General features: G+C 37.6%; 1 protein-coding gene across 1 annotated transcript in view; it reads right to left on the bottom strand.

Annotated features, from left to right (window-relative positions):
- HEATR5B (HEAT repeat containing 5B) overlaps positions 1 to 23638 on the bottom strand; it is a 118379-nt gene that overhangs the window by 72021 nt on the left and 22720 nt on the right. The window contains 8 exon segments of the mRNA XM_017859688.1: positions 8446 to 8636; positions 12605 to 12710; positions 15536 to 15711; positions 16403 to 16566; positions 17874 to 17983; positions 18336 to 18435; positions 20467 to 20619; positions 21792 to 21903. Coding sequence (XP_017715177.1) covers positions 8446 to 8636; positions 12605 to 12710; positions 15536 to 15711; positions 16403 to 16566; positions 17874 to 17983; positions 18336 to 18435; positions 20467 to 20619; positions 21792 to 21903 — 1112 coding nt within the window.

Raw genomic sequence — 23638 nt, 5'->3', positions numbered from 1 at the left:
AAAAAAAAAAAAAAAATAGTAAAAAGGTATTTGTATTCACAGTATTACATAAAATATTTTACACTTAAGAAATACCCTATAATTATGATTTGAACCTCTTTTAAAAAGGTCAATCTTTTTTCTTTGTGAAATATATTTTAAATAAATTCAAATACATAAAAGGAGATGAACATTACCTTAAAAAACAAGCTTTGAGACTCATATACAGTATGCACCAACTTCAGGTATACAATTACATTTTAAATGTATATAAAAATATACAATTTAATGAGTTTTGATAAGTATACAGTATGTAACCACGGCATAATAATTAGAACAGGGATGTTCAAGATGAATATGAGGGGTCTTCAAAAAGTTCATGGAAACTACGCATCATGCAAGAAGTATACATGGATTTCAATATTTTGGGGTACCAAAACAAACTTGTACTAACTTGTTATAACACATTTGAACAGGATCTAGTTTTAGGCACTAAGAAGGATAAGACATCAGTTTGAAAAGTGCCCCTATCAGAGCAACATAAATTCTGCTAAAGCTGAAGTAATAACAAAGGTCAAATTTATGGTGAAGCTTGGGTGGAAGAATGGTGAAATCACCGATGCTTTATGAAAGTTTGTGGGGACAAGGCTCTCAAAGATATCAGCAAATGAAAATGAATATCTCGTTTTAAGAAGAGATGAGGCAGGCTGGGCACAGTGGCTCACACCTGTAATCCCAGCACTTTGGGAGGCCAAGGCGGGTGGATCACTCGAGGCCAGGAGTTCATGACCAGCCTGGCCAACATGGTGATACCCTGTCTCTTCTAAAAATACAAAAATCAGCTGAGTATGGTGGCACGTCGTGCCTGTAATCTCAGCTGCTTCAGAGGGTGAGGCAGGAGAATCACTTGAACCAAGGAGGCAGAGGTTGTAGTGAGTCGTGATCACGCCACTGCACTCCAGCCTGGGCGACAGAGTGAGACTCTGTCTCAAAAAAAAGAAGAGAAGGAATGAGATAATGTTGAAGATGAAGTCCAACAGCTGAAGATCACACCCATCAATTTGAGAGAAAATAATGCAGAATGCATCTTATCTGTGCCCTAACTGAAGAGTATTGATGATTAACAGCAAAAATAACAGCCAACATACATATCTCAACTGGTTCAGCTAACATAATTCTGACTGAAAAGTTAGAGTTGAGCAAACTTTCCACTTGATGTGTGTCAAAACTGTTCTACCCAAATCAGCTGCAGACAAGGCAGAACTTTCAATGGTAATTTTAAACAAGTGAGATCAAGATCCTGAAGCATTTCTTTCAAGAACTGTAACAGGAGATGGAACATGACTGTAACAGTAAGAACCTGACACAAAGCACAATCAAATCAATAGACACCAAGAGGTAAAAGTGGTTCAGTCAAAGCAAAAGTGGACTAGTTAAGAGCAAAGGTCATGGCAACAGTTTTTTGGAATGCTTAATACATTTTGCTGCTTGATTTTCGGGAGGGCCAAAGAACAATAGCATCTGCTCATTATAAAAGTGTTTTGAGAAAGTTAGCCAAAGCTTTAGCGGAAAAATGACTGGGAAAGCTTCACTAGAGAGTTCTTCTCCAAGGGCAATTCTGCAAGAGTTTCAGTGGAAAGTCATTAGACAACCACTTTATGGTCCTGATTTGGCTTATGACTTTTTGTTTGTTTGTTTCCTAATCTTAAAAAAAATATTCAAAGCGTGCTCATTTTCTTCAGCTAATAATCCCAAAAAGACTTCACTGACATGGTTAAATTCCCAGGATTCTCAGTTATTTAGGGATGAACTAAATGGCTGGTATCATCACTTACAAAAGTGTCTTGAACCTGATGGAGCTTATGTCAAGAAAAAAGTTTGTATTTTTTACTTGTACCTTTTCATTCTATTATTCCAAGAACTTTTTGAAGTCCCTAATAGAAACCACATATGTAATTCAAAATATTCTAGTCACCACACTCCAGAAGACAAAAAGGAAACCGGTGAAATTATTATTTTTTTTTAACAGAATTGAAAATTTTAGTGTTCAGGCTGGTCTCAAACGCCTGGCCTCAAGTGATCCTCCTGCCTTGAAATCAATCTCAATAAATTTTATTTAACTCAATATATCCAAAATATTAAAATATCAAGATGTAATCAACATACCAAATCATTGAGATATTTTACATTCTTTTTTTGAACTAAGTCTTCAAAATCCAATATGTATTACACATTCATAGCGTGTATCAATTTGGGCAAAATGCATTTCAATTGCTCAACAGTTGTATGTGGGTAGTAGTTGCCATACTGACAACACAAGATATAGGACATTTTCATCACCATAAAAAGTTGCCTTAGGTCCCTTTGTTGTCATATTTCTTCCCCCAACATCCTGGCAACCATTGATCTGTCTTCTATCACTATAGTTTTACCTTTTATACAGTTTCATACAAATGAAATCAGACAGTACCTAGTCTTTGGGGTCTGGATTCTTTCACACAGAATAATGCTTTTAAGATTCATCCAATTTATTGTAAAAGTAGTTTGCTCTTTTTATATGGCTGAGCAATATTCCATTTATGAATACATCACTATTTATCTATTCAACCATCGATAATTGTGGATACTTTCCAGTTTCTGGCTCTCATAAATAAAGCTACTATAAAAGTTTGAGTACAAGTGTTTGTATGCACGCACATTTTCATTTCTCTTAGGTAAATACCTAGAACAGCTAGGCGAAACAGAAGGGTATATTTATGTTTATAAGAAACCATCAAACAATCTTCCAAAGTGTCATTCTGCATTTCTACTGGCAATGTCTGAGAGTTTCTGACCTACCCTTTGCTGAGATTTCACTTATATGCATGTTACACAGCTTGATATTGGTCCCAGAAGTCACTGAGACTCTGTTCATTTTTAATTCCAGTCTTTTTTCTCTCTGTGCCACATTTTTGATAGTTTCTATGTCTTCAACATTACTGGAATGATTCTTTTCTCAATTTCTGTGAATTTCAGTCTTAATTCTAAGCTGGTGTAAGATGTCAATACACAAATACAGCTGACTGACCTGTTGTTTCCTACATCATTGTCTAATCCTCTGTAAATCCTATCCAGTGTATTTTTTCATTTCTTTTTTTTTTTTTTTGAGACGGAGTCTCGCTCTGTCGCCCAGGCTGGAGTGCAGGGGCGCTATTTTGGCTCACTGCAAGCTCCGCCTCCCGGGTTCAAGCCATTGTCCTGCCTCAGCCTCCTGAGTAGCTGGGACTACAGGCACCCACCACCACGCCCGGCTAATTTTTTTTTTTTTTTAGTAGAGACGGGTCTCACCGTGGTCTCGATCTCCTGACCTTGTGATCCGCCCGCCTCGGCCTCCCAAAGTGCTGGGATTACAGACGTCAGCCACCATGCCCGGCCGTATTTTTTCATTTCACACACACATTTTACACTTCTAGAAGTTTCCTTTGGGCTGTTCTTACAAATTCTTTTTCTCATATCATGCTTAGGTTTTCCTGTACTTCCTTGAAAATGTAAAGCGTATTTATAACAGCTCTTTTAATATTTTTTGCTAATTTCATCTTTTTTTTTTTTTCCATTTCTGGGCCTGTTTCTATCGATTGATGTTTTCTCCAAGTAAGAGTTCTTATCTTCCTGCTTCTTTACGTGTCTGGTAATTTTTGATTGGATATAGGATATTATGAATTTTACAATGCTGAGTTGCTCCATTTATTGTATTCCTTTAAATACTGCTGAGTTTTGTTCTGGGATATAGTTAAGCTACTACTAAGAATCAGTTTCATTTTTTCAAGGTTTGCTTTTAAGCTTTTTTAGGGTGGGTCAGGGACATTGCTCCCATTACTGAAGCAATATCGTTCTGAGGGCTTCACCTCAGGAGGTCTTTCTATTCTGAATAGTGGGAACACGAAATATTCTCAGCCCTGTGAGTTCTGAACACTGTTTCACCTATTCCCTTTTGGTGGTTTTTTCCCTGGTCTTGGGTAGTTTCCTTGTATTCTTGCACATATCAGTATTCGGCCAAAGACTTTAGATGACCCTTCTGTTCACAGCTCTCTCCTCTCTGTTATTCCACCTTACACGTTCCAGCTACCTTGCCTCCCCAAATTGCAAATGCTCTCTCCTCAAGTTTGGGTTTCCTATTTCTGTACTTAAGCCTGGAAACTTTCTTCAAGCAGTAATCTGGAGCAATGTTAGTGTTCCCTTTGTTTCTTTCCCATCCCTAGGAATCACTGTCCTATGCTGGCTGTTGTCCAATGTCTCAAAACTGTTGTTTTATTTATCTGTTTTTCTAGCAGTTTAAGACACAAGGGTAAATACAGTCCCTGTTACTCCACCATTAATGGCAGTGAAAGACCTGTATATTCTTTTAATGTGTATCTGAAAGAACAGATTTCATCATTTTGTTCATATTTAACTAGTAATGTAGAGATTTGAAATGAAGCTAACATGTAAACCTCATTTTAAACAATGGAAAGGAGCAAATAAAAGGAGCTACGAAGGAATACTTTTTTAAGCCATAAAATACTATGACTCATAATCACGCACCAATACAGTCAACTACTATTAGAAAACAGAACAAAATACTACTAAGAATAAAGCAACTAAATTAACAAAGCAGCCTAAAAAGCAATTTTGGTTGTATTTTCAAAACTTTATTAAAACTCTCAATAAGCTATCCACAACCAGACTTCTGACAACCTCATAAAAGTCGAGGCCGGGCGCGGTGGCTCAAGCCTGTAATCCCAGCACTTTGGGAGGCCGAGACGGGTGGATCACGAGGTCAGGAGATCGAGACCATCCTGGCTAACACGGTGAAACCCCGTCTCTACAAAAAAAAAAAAAAAAAAAAAAAAAAAAAAAGGTCGAGATGGGCCAGGCGCAGAGTGGCTCATGCCTGTAATGGCAGCATTTTGGGAGGCAAAGGTGGGTGGATCATTTGAAGTCAGGAGTTGAAGACCAGCCTGGCCAACATGGTGAAACTCCATCTCTACTAAAAATACAAAACTTAGCTGGGCGTGGTGGCAGTTGCCTATAATCCCAGCTACTCAGGAAGCTGAGGCACAAGAATCACTTGAACCCAGGAGGCGGAGGGTTGCAGTGAGCTGAGATTGCGCCATTGCACTCCAGCCTGCGCGATAGAGTACGACTCAGTCTCAAAAAAAAAAAAAAAAAATCGAGAGATGAATAATCATCCCCAAGACTCTAGTCGGCCAGTTTGCCTATTGTAAACAACAGAAAATTCTAAGTGCTGTCACAGAACAGATGTTAAGAAATGTGGCAGGCTGGGTGCAGTGGCTCATGGTTGTAATCCCAGCCCTTTGGGAGGCCAAGGTGGGTGGATCACCTAAGGTCAGGAGTTCGAGACTAGCCTGGTCAACATGGTGAAATGCTGTCTCTCCTAAAAATACAAAAATTAGCCAGGCATGGTGGCGTGTACCTGTAATCCCAGCTACATGGGAGGCTAAGGAAGGAGAATGACTTGAAACTGCGAGGTAGAGGTTGTAGTGAGCCAAGATCGCACCTGTGACAGAACCAGACTCCATCTCAAAAAAAAAAAAAAAAAAAAAAATAAAGCTGGGTGTTGTGTGTCCCTCCTGAAATCCCAACTACTCAAGAGGCTGAGGTGAGAGGGCTGCTTTAGCCAAGGAGTTTGAGACCAACCTGGGCAACACAGCAGGATCCCATCTCAAAAAAAAAAAAAGAAAAAACCGAAAAAGAAAAGTAGCAATGAATGAAGTAAACTAGGTCTATCCGTAACAGTATTTCTAACATATATCTATCCTTGGGTAAGTAATCTTTACCTCTCTAAGCCTCCATTTCTTTATCTAAGTGAAATTATTATTATTACTAAAGAGCAGTTGTTTTGAGGAATAAAGAAGTTAAGAATAAATGCAATCTGTGAATTCTAAAACATTATACAGATCAGAAAGTTACCTTTGTGTTATTATTTCTCAAAAAGTTACAGTTTAGTGAACTACAAAGTAGAATCAATGTTCACAGTGATAATCATCTATTCACAGTAAATAATCTGAGATATAAGAATATACATTTCTCAGAGGTCTCAAAGTGACTTTCAATTGAATGGAAATAAATTCAACTATCAAAGATTTTTATTTTTATCCGAACTGGGTCTTAAGCAATTGAAAGGTACTCCCGGCCGGGCGCGGTGGCTCAAGCCTGTAATCCCAGCACTTTGGGAGGCCGAGACGGGCGGATCACGAGGTCAGGAGATCGAGACCATCCTGGCTAACACGGTGAAACCCCGTCTCAACTAAAAATACAAAAACTAGCCGGGCGAGGTGGCGGGCGCCTGTAGTCCCAGCTACTCGGGAGGCTGAGGCGGGAGAATGGCGCAAACCCGGGAGGCGGAGCTTGCAGTGAGCTGAGATCTGGCCACTGCACTCCAGTCCGGGCGACAGAGCGAGACTCCGCCTCAAAAAAAAAAAAAAAAAAAAAAAAAGGTACTCCCTATTGACTTCCTTAGGATGGTTTACAGAATGATTCCTATTTTAATTTCTGTGAATTTCTGTGTTAATGCTAAGTTAGCATAAGATTTCAATGTGCAAATATCAATGATGGACCTGTAGCGATAGCTGATTTTAGCGTTTCACAGTCAGATATTATATCAGCAAGAGATGATGTTGATGAAAACAGTCTAATATAATGAGGCTGTGAAAGACAAGTTTTTCCAAAATACAGCCAGATTCTGCCAAATCTAAGACACCATAGTTTTTAAAAATGTACCATTACTTTACATAGCAGTATAAAAGAATTAAAATGCTGCCAAATATTATGACATTTCATACAGAATTTAAGAAAAATCCCAGTTTTAAATAAAATGTGAAAAAATGAGTAACAAAATCTTCATAATAATTATTTTAGATCACAATTAAGGATTTGAAAAAGATAATGAAGGCAAGCACTGATACTTGTAAACCACTAAATTGGGCAGGTATGAATAAATGAAATGCCCTTGTGTTTCAAAGTACAAAATAAATACAGTATCCTACAGATATTGAGGACACATACTTTTTTTTTTTTTTTTTTTTGAGACAGAGTCTTGCTCTGTCACCCAGGCTGGAGAGTAATGGCATGATCTTGGCTCACTGCAACCTCCACCTCCCAGGCTCAAGCGATCCTCCCATCTCAGCCTCCCAAGTAGATGGGACTACAGGTACAGGCAACCATGCCCAGCTAATTTCTGTATGTTTTGTAGAGACAAGGTTTCACCATGTTGCCCAGGCTGATCCAGAATTCTTGGGCTCAAGTGATCCACCCACCTCAGTCTCCCAAAGTGCTGCGATTACAGGCAGAAGACAATGCGCCAGGCCAAGGACATATAAAATAAAACTCCTTGTAATTAAAAAAAAGATATCCTTCAAGAGCTTTCTAAAGAAACATACTCCTACTTCACTTGTTATGAACAGAGCACAAAACATTAAATGGATAACTAAGATTGTTTCTATCTTTTAATAAATCTTTAATAAAAAGCTATTTCATAATCAATGGAAAATATTTGGAAAGAGGAAAACTAATCTATTGCTAGAAAATAGCAGCAATCATTCTGCAGAAGATTAAGTGTCTGGTTATATTTTAACTGTTTTCTGCCTACTCATATTATCCTTACTGCATTAGGGCATTATCGAATAACCAAATTGCCATTCACAAGTCAAGACAAGGAAAGCTATTTACAGATATGCAATAATTCAGCAAATACATATTCTTCAGAACTACTACTTCATAGCCACTGCTTCATACTCTTTCTCTTTTATTAATGATCATGACGTAGTTTGGTATATTTAATACCAAGCTAAGAATGATATAATTTACATAACACAGTGTTAATTCTTGACAATCCTTGATTTTTAATTTCTCTACTTATGCACTTGATTAACAACTCGACAGTCACTAATAACTGCAACTCATCATCTTAATGATACTTATTTGGGTCTCTGAGATTACTCTTTATAATTAACATGTAAGTAAATCCTTAAAACTTGATGCTTAACTATTCTGTTTCAGTCATAATTTAAGAGGAAAACTTGGTAGCAGTTAGAAAAAGAATGGCTTATCCCAAAAAGTGGATAATTAGCAGAAAGAATAAAGAGGGACAAGGAAAGGCAGGGAGAAGAGACAATGACTTCAGAGGACCTCTTCAGTGAATACACATAACTGAGAGAAGTCCTTATTAACATTTTTCTTGATTCCATTAAGTAACATTCAAGAGCCGGATTAGAAGCCCTCTCCACACAGAAAGTATTTAACATATTACAACTTTCCCAGATTCTAGAGTTGAATCAACTGCTAAATTAAAAATTGACATCATTACAAAAAAACCCACAAAATATTATCACGTTATATACCATGTGGAAAACATATACTCCAGTTAATTATTATTTAAAAGACATCTTTGCCTACATATGAAACTTGTTAGTAAAGAAACTCACTTACTTGTCAAAGCTATATTGGGCCATTCTAGCAATAAAAGTTGCTTCTCCAACCACCTGAGCCATTCTTCCAAGAGCTTCCCCTGCCGCACAACGTAAGATGGGGTTTGGGTTGTCCAGAGCACCCATAACCAGTGTTAGGGCAGATTTACGAACTTCCTCAGGTCCTAAAGTACTTTTGTTTTCAGCTAAGCCCTACATAAAAAAAAAAAAAAAAAAAGACAGCAATTCATAATTCATGACTTTTTTTTTTTTTTAAAGCAAGGTCTTGCTCCCTTGCCCAGGCTGGAGTGCAGTGGCACAATCACTGCTCACTACAGCCTCGACCTTCTGAGCTTAAGCAATCCTCTCACCTCAGCCTCCTGAGTAACTGGGACTGTAGGTGCGTGCCTGCTAAAAATTAGCCTGCTGGGCTAATTTTTAAAAAATTTTTGTAGAGACAGGGTCTTACTATGTTGCCCAGGCTGGTCTCAAACTCCTTAGCTCAAGCAGTCCTCCTGCCTGAGCCTCCTAACGTGCTGGGATTATAGGCATACCTGGCGTTGCAATTCATATCAAATAAAGGAAAAATACATGCTGCAATCTTTCTAAAATATACATACATCTTCATAAGTTATTGTCTTCAGTCAATTTTCACATGTATGTACTAATGCCTAGAATGTGTAACTGTTAAATTCATGGTAATTACTTTCCTAAATACGATTTCAGAATATGATCTATGAAACACTCCCTAATTGCAAAGAGTGTCTCTATTCAAAGACTAGTACTTAAAAGTTGCTTACATATATCAAGGACACTGTATTACTAAATCAACCATTATTTAAATGAAATTTATCACTCTAAGGAAACATTCTCCTATTTCACCTGTTATGAAATAGAGCACAAACCATTAAACGGATTGGTTCTATCTTTTAAGACATCTTTAACAAAAAAGTGATTTCAGAATCAACGGCAAATATTTGGAAAGAGGAAAACTCTTGATGAGTATGAAACTTTGAATAGTTTATATAAAAATTTCACAGAAGACAATTATATGACTTAAACAGTGTAATCAACATATATCTAAAAACAAAATGAGGCCGGGCGTGGTTGCTCACACCTGTAATCCCAGTACTTTGGGAGGCCAAGGTGGGGAGATCATGAGGTCAGGAGATCGAGACCATCCTGGCCAACATGGTGAAACCCCGTCTCTTCTAAAAATACAAAAAAAAATTAGCTGGGTGTGGCTGCATGTGCCTGTAATCCCAGCTACTCAGGAGACCGAGGCAGGAGAATCGCCTGAACCTGGGAGGCGGAGATGAGACTGCAGTGAGCCAACATCATACCACTGCACTCCAGCCTGGTGACAGAGCGAGACTCCATCTCCAAAAAAACAAAACAAAACAAAACAAAACAAAATAAATAAAAAACAAATGAGGTGGCCAGGTGCAGTGGCTCACGCCTGTAATCCCAGCACTTTGGGAAGCCAAGGGGGGCGGATCATGAGGTCAGGAGATTGAGACCATCCTGGCCAAAATGGTGAAACCCCGTCTCTGCTAAAAATACAAAAATTAGCTGGGCATGATGGCGCATGCCTGTAATCCCAGCTACTCGGGAGGCTGAGGCAGGAGAATCGCTTGAACCCAGGAGACGGAGGTTGTAGTGAGCCGAGAACACGCCACTGCACTCCAGCCTGGCAACAGGGTGAAACTCCATCTCAAAAAAAAAAAAAAGATGGTAAAATAATCAGTAACTGAATGTTGAAGTAGTTTGTTCATCATATTAAATGTCACTCTCTTTGTTCTCACTGTACTTACCACCCTGGAACTTAATTTACTTATTTGAGACCAAAAATCTATGTCACATTGCATGGGGAAAATGTTAACTACAACAGAGGCATTAGCATATCTATGAAGAAAAGTGTAATCGGTACAGCAACATTACAGTTGGTTCACCATTCTCCCAATCACTGAAGGAGACCATGACCACCCCATTCCTTTTTTAAAAAATTCACAGGTCCAAATTAGTTGACGGTCTCTTCATAGAGTATATACTAACGGTTATATAAATGGTCCAAACCTGTATTTTTTTTTTTTTTTTTCTGAGAGAGAGTCTTGTTCTGTCCCCCAGGCTGGAGTGCAATGGCATGATCTCGGTTCATTGCAACCTCCGCCTCCCAGGTTTAAGTGATTCTCCTGTCTCAGCCTCCCTGGTAGCTGGGATTACAGGCGCCTGACACCATGCCCGGCTAATTTTTGTATTTTTAGTAGAGATGGGGTTTCACCATGTTGGCCAGGTTGGTCTCAAACTTGACCTCAGGTGATACCCCCGCCTTGGCCTCCCAAAGTGCTGGGATTACCACCGTGCCCAGCCCCAAACCTTTATTTCTTTTCTTTTTTTTTTTTTTTTTTTGAGACGGAGTCTCTCTCTGTCGCCCAGGCTGGAGTGCAGTGGCCGGATCTCAGCTCACTGCAAGCTCCGCCTCCCGGGTTTAAGCTATTCTCCTGCCTCAGCTTCCCAAGTAGCTGGGACTACAGGCGCCCGCCACCTCGCCCGGCTAGTTTTTTGTATTTTTTAGTTGAGACGGGGTTTCACCGTGTTAGCCAGGATGGTCTCGTGATCCGCCCGTCTCAGCCTCCCAAAGTGCTGGGATTACAGGCTTGAGCCACCGTGCCCGGCCAACCTTTATTTCTATAATCAATGCCTATATATATCCCTTTTCCCCTGATGTTTACAAAACATGACTTAAGGTTTTGTAAACATCAGAGAAAAGGGATATATATAGGCACTGATTAATGAGCATGTCTTAAGCCTGACTTAAGACATGCTCATGCAAACACATATTTGTTACCATTTTACTTTAAAACAATACTTTAAGCTTAGCGCTAAATAATATAAAAAGTATTCAAATATGTTATGATAGAGTGCCTAGTATGATGCATGAACTCCGTGAGATGGGCAAAATATTTGTAACAGTGGTCCCCTCTGGGACACATTCCAAGGACCACCTTGGATGTCTGACCATGGGATTAGGAACCTGATTGCTGTCAATGGGAACTTGTTTCTGTTCACGTCTTCTACTCACAAACTTAATGCCTTTTCCATTTTAACTAGGCACTTACCACATACCGTGGCCGTAATTTTTGTAATTTGCGATGGGACAGCAAAACTAACACAAATTCCTCTTTCCTTCTTCACAATTTCAGACAGAAGACTTGCCCTTCCTGTAGATCTCAGCAATTTTGGCACATGATATTATTTCTTTCCTTCTTGAGAACTTTCTCTTTTTCACTTAAAGGAAGCACTTTACAGCTTTCCTTTGGCATATCCAAATTGCCAGAATCACTACTTCTGCACTTTGGGGCCAGTCTGAAGTAAAATAAGGGTTACCTGAACATACGTGCTGCCATACCGCAGCAGCCCATCAGACAACTGAGACAGATGGTGACTAAGTGACTAGCAGACAGGTAGGGCAGAAAGTGTGTAATCACTGGACAATGAGATGATTTTCGTCCTAGGCAGGACAGGGCAAGATGAAGCAGGACAGTACAAGATTTTATCATGCTACTCAGAATGCTGCACAACTGAAAACTTATAAATTATTCCATTTAAAGTATTTTCAAACCACAGTTGACCACAGGTAACTGAAACTGCAGAAAGCAAAACTGTGGATAAGGAAGGGACTACTGTATTCTACTTCATACCTGTAGAAACTACAATTCAAAAAAAGTTAAAAAAAGGTTAAGGAAATTACTCTGGACACAAACCTACAGCAGCTTAACTAGAACACAATCTCTAAATGCAACATTCTTTCAACTATATAACACTGCCTCACATGATTTATGGCCTAAACCACAAATCAAGCTTCAGTTCCATTTAGTTAACCTTCAGTAGAATATCAGATTTCATTCATCAAACATCTTCGAAAATTCTGAAAGAATTTATTGGCACTTGTAAAATCTGAAGTGCAAACTGAAACATAAACTTTAACAACATTAAAATATAAAATGCTTATTTAACTACACCGAGTCTTAACATAAAGTTTCAAGTAATTAAGCTAATATAAAGGCATAGTTACCAAGTGATATACATATAAACATTATAATAATCTTGCTATATCTGGGGCTTATTAAATGCATTAATTAAAATCTTATTTCAGAATAGCACACTTTAAAAGTAAATACCTTTAGTGCACTAAGAACAGCAGTAAATATGTTAAGCTGCACAGCCTGCTGGCGAACACCTTTAGCTTGTTTAACACATTCAGCAAAGTGATCCAACATTTGTAATCTATAACAAGAAAAAAATCACATTAGTGACAAATTTTATTCCAATATGGCTCAAAAACCGATAAGAAGAGTACGAGTTAATTGTTTAGCAAATAATTCCCCACGCTATCTCTTTTCTATTTCATTCCCACAGCTAGTCCAAATCAGATCTCCTTCTCCCAAATTATTATACAGACATGCGGTTATTAAATGGAACAAGACAAGAGACTAGATATTAAGTTTCAATTAACAAAATAAGGTCATAATTGCAGTGGTCCTCAACATTAACAGCAGTGTCCAACAAAGCACCTGGCATCTAGTAAATGCTCAAGGTTTCTTGTACAGATAACAATCATTAATTATGTATCTCTGTGGAAGATTTTAAGTTAGAAAATTTTAATGTAGTATAATTCTTTTCCTTTTTTAAAATACTTAAGACAGAATAGTACCTCATGTCCTAGCCTCCAAAGCTTTCGAGAAAGTTCAAAAAAGATTTAGCTTTGGCTAACTTTTTAAAATGTAAAAAACCAGAAGTGAATTGTTTGTTGTATTAACACAAAAAAAAGAATCGGTTTATAAAAAAAAGAAATCCATGGCCACCTTAGATGATTTTTCTCTTTTTCTTTTGAGACGGAGTCTTGTTGCCCAGGCTGGAGTGCAATGGCACGATCTTGGCTCACCACAATCTCCACCTCCCAGGTTCAAGCAATTCTCCTGCCTCAGCCTCCCGAGCAGCTGGGATTACAGGCATGTGCCACCACGTCCGGCTAATTTTGTATTTTTGGTAGAGACCGGGTTTCTCCATGTTGCTCAGGCTGGTCTCAAACTCCTGACCTCAAGTGATCCGCCCTGAGCATCTTGGCCTTCCAAAGTGACGGGATTACAGGCGTGAGCCACCACGCCCTGTCTTTTTTTTTGGAGACTGAGTTTTCCTCTTGCTGCCTAGGCTGGAGTGCAATGGTACAATCTTGCCTCCCTGCAACCTCTGCCTCCTGGGTTCAAATGATTCTCCTGCCTCAGCCTCCTGAGTAGCTGGGACTACAGGTGTTCACCACTACACCCAGCTAATTTTGTATTTTTAGTAGAGACAGGATTTCACCATGTTGGCCAGATTGGTCTTGAACTCCTGACCTCAGGTGATCTGCCCACTTTGGTCTCCTGAAGTGCTGGGATTACAAGTGGGAGCCACCATACCCGGCCCATTTCAGAAGATTTTGATAAAAAGAGAGTGAGATAGTATTCTTCTAAAAAGAAATGATGTGAAACAAAAGAATCCAAGGAAGTTGGATTTAGTACTAAGACAAGTATGACCTAAAGTTGGTAATAAAATCTCCCTGAGGTCGCTGTAATTATGGATTTAAAGCTCAATTTACAATAGTCCACAGGTCTCAGGTCAAAGCATTCTTCAAAACTCACATGAAGATATAGGTTCAGATGTAAGTGTATATACACACATTTTGATGTGCTTTAAAAAACTTTTAAAAGTAAGTAAGTACCTTTAGTGCACTAAGAACAGCAGTAAATATATTAAGCTGCACAGCCTGCTGGTTAAAACCAAAGTAGGATCACTTATAGCTTTTACCTTTTAATTTACATTGTATCATGAGCATCTTCTATCAAAACATTGTTTCTACACAAATGGACTTTCTATTATTTATTCACTTATCCTGCTGTTGGATATTTATGTTATTATGTTTATATTTTTAATAGAATTTATTTATTTATACTTCATCTTATTCTATAAAAGCAATCATATAGAATTAAGATAATCCTGGATTTCAGTTATAACTTTCATAACTAGTTGTATAACCTTGGGTAAACCAAAAACTCTTAGATATGGAGTTCCTTAAGATTTAAAACCAAAATGTTAAAATAGATGCTTTATAAGATTCTTCCACCTTTAACATCATTTAACATTTATGTGGCAACCAAATGTTCTTAAAGATATTTAGGTAGGGTAAAGTTTCATATTTAAACTTTTTTCTCCTCAAATTAAAAGCAATTAATCAAGTAACCTACATATTAAAAACATTTTTTATTTTGTAATTTTTATAGAGATGAGTGTCTCACTATGTTTCCCAGGCTGGTCTCAAACTCCTGGCCTCAAGCAATTCTCTTGCCTTAGCCTCCCAAAGTGCTGGGATTGCAGACATAGGCCACCACACCAGACCCAATAATATTTCTAAGGCATTTTAATTTTGTAAAGCTTTTAAGTTATCTGTGATGGTCTTGTATTAATTCATTTCTGTTTTCCTTTTGGGAAAATCACAACATGCAAACTGCCTACTAAAGCTAGGAATAGTGTCTATGGATATAGAATATAGCAAACCAAAATGCTTCTATTACAACAAGAACCAATTATGTTAGTTTCCAAGTTCTAGACTTGAATCATCTCACAAATGCTATTAGGGAGTGGAATTTTCACCCATTTACTTCTTCAACAACAAAGTCAACAGGCTTAGCAAATTGACGTCTTTAATTAAAGATATAGTCAAGACCTACTTATGAACTATCAAATGAACTATTATAATGCATTTTTTTTGCCAATAGTTGTCATTTCTAGCATATACAATGAAAATTTTGTTAAGGAATACACAGTTCACAATGGAACGGATATCAGATGCTAGTTCACAGGGTCAAATCTTACATACAGTCTCAAATTACATGGAATTTGCATGCAATTTTTTTCATCATGTATGTGTCACTTATGTTAGTAAATCTGTAAGAGTACTGTTTAAGTATTATAATAACTCACTTTATTGCAGAGTTAACTGGGATGAGAAAATCTACTCTTTGTTTAATATAATATGTATTTAACAAAAATTACCTGACTGACTTTATACTAACCGGTGTTTATAAGAAACATGAGGAAACACTACACCAAAAAGGGCCACAGAGGCATCAATGACTGAGACTCCGAGAGGGAGGGGACCAGGTACTGCTTCTCCAGCAGGTATCCGTAAATAAATGGAGGAAGGATCATGTTCCAGAGCCCCACTTCCTGATGCACTGTTTGGCTGGAGCTGCAAAAGAGTGAAATAAAATTATTCAAAAACTACTTTAGGAAATCTACTTATTAAACATTAGGAATGAGGATTACAGCAGAGGAAAAAGGAGAAAAGGCAACAAAAAAAGAATGATTGGATCCGAACATTTGAAAACAGACCAAAATGTTGATTTGGTCATTAAAAAATCATCAGTAACACCTTCCACAATTTTAAGAAAAGCTTTATTCATTTGAAAACATGTTTACACTACCCACCTTATTGCGTGAACAATATAAGCAATAACTTAATTCCACAAACAATTATTTTAAATGGGGCTTTAATCAGTCTTTTAAAAAAGTACATAAGAAATAATATATTCAGTGGGTAAAAGTTCTAAATCTTCAACCTACTAACTTATTCCTTTCCAACCTGTCCCAAAACAAAACTAAAACAAAATACCAAAACCAAAGAGCCAATTAAAACTCATCTTTATCACAGCCACCACAAGGTATCTAAATACAAAGAATATTAAATAAAGACAATTTGCCAAATTCTAACTCTTCCTGTTTAACTTTTTTCACTACCACCAGGATGCCATCTATAAGTGTCTTAAGAACACTGAAGGATTAAACCTTTCTATACACTATTTTGTTTTTAAGTGATAATGTGTAATAGGACCATTGTTTCAGATTAAGTCAGTATTTCATTTCCCTGTATGGTTTATTACCTGGTCCTCAATTGATTTATGATCAGTTTCCTGAAGCCAAGAACCAAGAAGAACACTATCATCGTAATGGCAGAGGGATCTGAGGAGGGAAGTAGTTGTGTTGGCTGAGTTGTCAGTCAAAGTGAATTCTGCTACCAGTTCTCTAAGAAGTGCATTAAAAGATCCTAAAAAACAGAACTTCAGATCAGATTAAAAAGAATAATTTTTGTGAAAATTATAATCATTGCCCACAAAGAGCTGCAACATGTTCCACAGGAATAAAATAATTAAGTCTCTGTTCTCTTCTCTAAAAAAATCTATTATTTAAATGCTGGTTTTAATATACAATAATGGTACTTCCTTTCATATACTGTATTGTGTCTTTTTGCCCAAATTATTTAAAATAACCAAAAAACTCAAATGGAGGAAAGAGAGGCGCGCGCCATAACATGCTTGTAGTCCCAGCTACTCAGCAGGCTGAGGCGGGAGGGTCGCTTGAGCCTAAGAGATTGAGACAAACCTCTGCAACACAGCAAGACCCTGTCTCAAACATACACACACAAAAAGATACTTTATTTTAAATATATTAAATGTGATATGATGATTATTTACTATTTATTGCCCAATAATGTATAAACAATGAACCATAGCACACCAAAATTCCTGGGCATGATGATACTAGAAAGAAATCAATGGTTTATTTACTATTAATATTTCATATAATATTTGATTTCTCCCTCCAGATCCTTGAATTATTGGCTATATCACAATATATAGGAAGCATATTGGCTATATTACAATATATAGGAAGCATTAAAAGTGCATACTTTGGGCCGGGCGTGGTGGCTCAAGCCTGTAATCCCAGCACTTTGGGAGGCCGAGAAGGGCAGATCACGAGGTCAGGAAATCGAGACCATCCTGGCTAATGCGGTGAAACCCCGTCTCTACTAAAAAAATACAAAAAACTAGCCAGGCGAGGTGGTGGGCACCTGTAGTCCCAGCTACTTGGGAGGCTGAGGCAGGAGAATGGCATAAACCCGGGAGGCGGAGCTTGCAGTGAGCTGAGATCCGGCCACTGTACTCCAGCCTGGGCGACACAGCGAGATTTCCGTCTCAAAAAAAAAAAAAAGTGCATACTTTGAAGATAAACCAGCTAGATTTGAATCCAAGCTCTGCCACTTAACTACCTCTAAGTCTTGGGTAAGTTAAGTTTCTTTAAGTCTCTCAATCTGAGATTCTTCATCTATAAAATAAGACTAATGGCCTCATAAGCTGCAATGGAGTCAAAGAAGCTAATACATGCAAACGGCTAAAAACGAGACCCAGAACACAGTAAGCAGTCAACAAGCGTTAGCTACTCTACATGAAGAAAAATAAAATGGTGACCTTCCTTTGCAAAGTAAGTCAGCGGGAGAGCCTTGGTCAGACTCTATAACACGGTGAAGAACTGTAAAGAAAAATTTTTATCAGATACCACAAATTTTTAATTTACCTTCATAAGTTTTTGGAGGTAACAAAGCCAAGATATCATAAAGTCTTAAACGGACCATTGCAGCACTGGCTTTCAGATGAGCTCCATGGGCTTTAATTACAGACGGAATGCTAAAATATCAAAAACATAGTTGGTATTGGCTTACCAGAATAAGTATTACTTATACATTTTTTTAGCAACGTATCAATGTACTGCCAAAGTACATTGATAAGTAAACATTTTCATTTTAGCTTACGTCGTGATCTTCACTGTAACAAAAACACTTTAAGATACAACTGTATTTCAGTCCACATCATTGCTGTAATTTGTAAAGTTATATTACAAAAATAAAGTTTTATATGTTTCCTAGATGATTCTAGAACAAAACATGGCTGAGAAGTATTATGTTTAATTATATATTATAATTTGTTATATATTTAATATATAAAATAGGATGTGAACTTGTCCTAATTGCTTACTTACTGTGACATCATGGTCATGGCACATTCAATAGGGGTCATCAATTTTCGAATCACATCTTCAGTTAGGAGCTCAGGACAATGTGCAACAAAGCTCCTCATGGCTAAAATGTTTAAAAGGACAGATTTGGAGTAGCTTTTGTGAACATGAATTTACAAAATTGTATAACTATAAAGGCAGTTATAATATTTAATTATTACAACATAGAAGGTTCTGAAACCATGTCGAACCAAAAGAAAAACTTGCAACAACTACAAAGAAAAATCATGGAAAAGGCTAGAAAAAAGGTGGACAGAAAAATGGAGGAAGACAAGGTACTGGTTAGAGAAATTTCTGCAGGTGGAAATTCAGAGGACTATAATCCCATAGGAATTCAGATGACTACAAAGAAAGAAATTTTAAGGCACTGTTTATAAACATATCCATTTATGTGTATAAACAATGCCTTAAAATTTACATGAATTTTTATATATATTACATATATTTTGCAATTTTACAGATACATATGTATACATGTGTATATGTATATATATGTGTGTGTGTATAATATTTGATTTCTCCCTCCAGATCCTTGAATTATTGGCTATATCACAATATATAGGAAGCATATTGGCTATATTACAATATATAGGAAGCATTAAAAGTGCATACTTTGGGCCGGGCGTGGTGGCTCAAGCCTGTAATCCCAGCACTTTGGGAGGCCGAGAAGGGCAGATCACGAGGTCAGGAAATCGAGACCATCCTGGCTAATGCGGTGAAATCCCGCATATATATATATACACACACATATATATATATATATTTTTTTTTTGAAACAGAGTCTCGCTCTGTCACCCAGGCTGGAGTGCAGTGGCGGGATCTCGGCTCACTACAACCTCCACGTCACTGCAACCTCCATGTCCCAGGTTCAAGCAATTCTCCTGTCTCAGTCTCCCGAGTAGCTGGAACTACAGGTGGCCGCCACCATGCCTGGTTAATTTTTGCATCTTTAGTAGAGATGGGGTTTCATCATATTGGTCAGGCTGGTCTAGAACTCCTGACAGTGATCCACCTGCCTTGGCCTCTCAAAGTGCTGGGATTACAGGCATGAGCCACCACACACGGCCACTACATATATTTTTGCATTTTCAATTTTTACATATATTTACGTAAATATATATGTATACAAACAAAATGGTCCAGTGAGAAAATTATTTTATTGGCCCTTTAGCAATAGAGCCAAGACTAAATAAAACACCTCCTAGATGTGTGAGTAAAGGTGCCCCCTTAACTGGCTGCCCTTGTGGTTAAACGTGTATCTCTCTCCCAGTTTGGAAAAAGAAATAGTTTTTACCCTGAGATAAACCAAAAAAGAACTGGGACATCCAATGTCATTCTAGTTCTCAAATGAAACAAAACCTTAGCATTTCCTGTAACTCCCAGACAAAAACAACTGTATCTGTAATTTTTGTAATGTTGATATCTGAAAAATATATTAAGGTTTGGAGATTTGATAAGGATGTAAAAAAACAGCTGTTTCTCCATTATGAAAAGACTAACTGCAAATGCAATCACTTTGGTAACTCTGAGTTTCTTGTTCTTTAAACAGCTGTTGGGTTTTTTTTTTTTTTTTTTTAACATGGTGACTCAGTGCTTCTTTGACAGGTAAGACAGCAACAAGTGGGAATAAGAGGACTGGGTTCTAGTTCCTGTCTAACCACCAGGTCTAAACACTTTTTCAGAGTCTCGGTTTTTCAGAGTCCCTTCAATTTTATTACAAAATTAGCAAACTGAAGTGGATCATTTATAAAGCTTCTTTTAAAATCTAAAAGCCTATGAATTTATCATTACCTAGTTTCTTTTACTTTACAAATATTTTAGTAATATCCTAACATTGTGAAAGCACAATCCTTTCAGTTCTTACCACATAGGGCTCCAGCACGACCTTCCNCACCAGGTCTAAACACTTTTCAGAGTCTCGGTTTTCAGAGTCCCTTCAATTTTATTACAAAATTAGCAAACTGAAGTGGATCATTTATAAAGCTTCTTTTAAAATCTAAAAGCCTATGAATTTATCATTACCTAGTTTCTTTTACTTTACAAATATTTTAGTAATATCCTAACATTGTGAAAGCACAATCCTTTCAGTTCTTACCACATAGGGCTCCAGCACGACCTTCCAAAGTTACCTGCCAGGTAAAAGAATCGCCTCGGGCCTTCTCAGCTTCCAATTCCTTTAAGGAACGTGGGAAAACATTTCGCCATAATAACAACATCTTGGGCAGATGGTAACGAACAACAGATGGTCCTAACCAAGAAAATGAGAATACAAAACCATGTATATGTAACAAACCTTACAAACAGGTGTCAAGGAAAATGAGCCCAACACAAACTTTATGTAATTTTAGAGACGAAAATAGAGTATTTAACAGTATCTGTCATTTCACTCTACTTTTATCTCTAAAATTACATTATTTTCAAACTTTATTCACTGATTAAAATATAGATCAAAGCATAATAAAATTCACCTTAAACTATCAATACTTCTAGAATCCAAACATAAAATACACAAAAAGCAATTTTTAAAGGATTACCCAACTGTATTGAGAATGGTGGATTGCATATTATCAATAAAATATATCTGGGACACATTCTATGAGGTCTTTTTCATATATATATGTATATAAACAGATACACCCACTCCCACACACATACATATACATATTCCTCAGTTTTGGGGGTAATTTATATGGTCAATTTAGTTTCATGGAGAAGTAATACATTCAGACCTAGGAATCTATATTTACATTGCTAAATAATTCATTTAGCATACCACTTAACATAAACTTCTGGAAATGAGTTGCAACTTTTTATTTTCTTCAGAAAAGAAAAGTAGGTCAAACTATAATTTCCAATAGACAGATGCTTAGATCTGTATCATAACTTTGTAGTACACACATGCACACACTTTTTACAGCAGCAGCTAAACATATGAACTAAAATGTGAACATACTCCATCACAATAATAGGTATTTTTGTACTATGTACAAGTTAAATTTTGCCTGTACTGCAGATTTGTCATACTACTTAAGAGTGAAACACATTAAGCGTTACCCCAGAAAATACCAATACCAATTAAATGTGACTTTACCACTCTACTAAAATCACATTGCTGGTTTCACTTAGGGGATGGAATTTTTCCTCCTATTTTCATCTCTTTTAAACACTAAACTCATCAGGTAGACAAAGGTTATTCTGATGGTAAAAGTGAAACTTTGCTAACAACTTTTCATTAAATGTACTTAAGCAATAATTACCAAAAAGAGAAATCTACTAGCAAATGACGAGGAAAACATCTTTACCATTTTTACAACTTCAATGAAAATCTAGAATGTGAAGTTTAATACTTTTAAATTAAATTTACTTTACAGGCTACTGACGGTTATAGTGTGACAAAATCCTACTCAAATATAATTATACCTAAAGTCATAAGTGCTCCAAGTAAAAGCCAGCCAGCTTGGGTGCGCTGTAAAGATAGCCTGCTATTTTGGGCAGCAGTTCGTAAAAGATCTTCAGCAATACTAACTACCATCTGCAAGAAAAGTTTAGAATTGGATTTTAATTCAAAGAAGTTAAATTAAATAAGGACACAGATAACTAGCATACTTTACTTAAAAGAAGTTGTTGGCCGGGCGCAGTGGCTCATGACTGTAATCCTAGCACTTTGGGAGGCTGAGGCAGGCGGATTGCCTGAGCTCAGGAGTTCAAAACCAGCCTAGGCAACACGGTGTAACCCTGTCTCTACTAAAAAATACAAAAAAATTAGCTGGGCATGGTGGCGGGCACCTGTAGTCCCAGCTATGCGGGAGGATGAGGCAGGAGAATTGCTCGAACTGGGGAGGCAGAGGTTGCAGTGAGCCAAGATCGCACTACTGCACTCCAGCCTGGGTGACAGAGTGAGACTCTATCTCCAAAACAAACAAACAAAAAAAACACACAAAAGAAGACTTTGTCCCTTCATGTTATTAGCATGTTTCGAAGACATCAAGACCTGGTCAGTCTTGACTGAAATGAAGACTCTGAAGAGACCCAGAACAGTGTAGTAGTTAAGGACAAGCTCCAGGGCCAAATGCCATCTCTGCCATTTACTCGCATTCTCATCTAGAACAACTTAGTTCCATCACTGGTAAAAACAGAAATAATAGGAATGCCTATCTCAGCCTTGCAAGGATAAAATAAGTTAACACAGCATCTGTGCTACTACTTTTGTCATTTCATCATGCGACAAATCCACTTCTCATTTTTCCTGTGTCTTCTAAGACTGTAAGCTCCAAAAGATTAGCTTATTTATTTGTTTGTTTTTTAGAGACAGGGTCTCTGTCACCCAGGCTGGGGTGCAGTGGCACAATCATAGCTCGGTGCAACGTGGAATTCCTGGGCTCAAGGGATCCTCCTACCTCAGCCTCCTGAGTAGCTAGGACTACAAGTGTATGCCAACATACTTGGCTAATTTTAAAAATTTCACTTTTTTTGTATGAGAGGGTCTTGCTATGTTTCCCAGGTTGGTCTCAAACTTCTGACCTAAAGTGATCCTCCAGCCTCAGCCTCCCTAGGCATTGGGATTACAGGTCTGAGCCACCACGCCCAGGCAAGGTTAGCTCAATGGGAGATGCATAATAGGAGTTCAACAAATCTTTGAATGTGGAATAATAGTGCCAATAATGATAGCATTTATTTAGTGGCCACATGGGCTAGACCTGTTCTGAGTGCTTTGCTATATACATCCACATGGAATGGCTAGTATAGACTTAAATTTGGTACAGCTGAATAAGCAGGGAGATGAAACTCTACAAGGTTAGCAAAGCAAAGGCTTCTAAGCTGAAAAAGGCCAGAGAAGGAAGCAAGATAACTAGTCTAATCAGAGCAATAGGAAATTAGAATGAACAGACAGAATGAAGTCAAATTATAAGATAGCAGTTTATCAGACAAAGGAGATTATATTTTACTCTCTGAGTACTGGGTAGTCCCTAAGGATCTCTAGGCAAATGTAAAATATGAAAGTGGTGTGAGGAATATGGCAGGTGTGGGGAAGACAGAAAGTCTAAGCAAAATGAGAATGAGGAAGCAACTGTTTGACAAAGTGAGAGGGAAGTCTGGATTTCATCGGTAGCTATGCAACTCCTATGAATGGACCTGGGCTTAATGTCTCAGAAAAAAAATAAAAATTTAAAACTCTAGCCCCAATCTGCCTATGTAAAGTTTCACATATTTATATAAACACTTAAGATTACTGAGAAGAAAACCGTGATAGTAGCATAAATAGAAAG

Source organism: Rhinopithecus bieti, unplaced genomic scaffold, assembly GCF_001698545.2.
Source record: "Rhinopithecus bieti isolate Rb0 unplaced genomic scaffold, ASM169854v2 scaffold_51154, whole genome shotgun sequence".
Lineage (NCBI taxonomy): Eukaryota > Metazoa > Chordata > Mammalia > Primates > Cercopithecidae > Rhinopithecus > Rhinopithecus bieti.
This window is presented reverse-complemented; position numbering and strand designations above follow the sequence as displayed.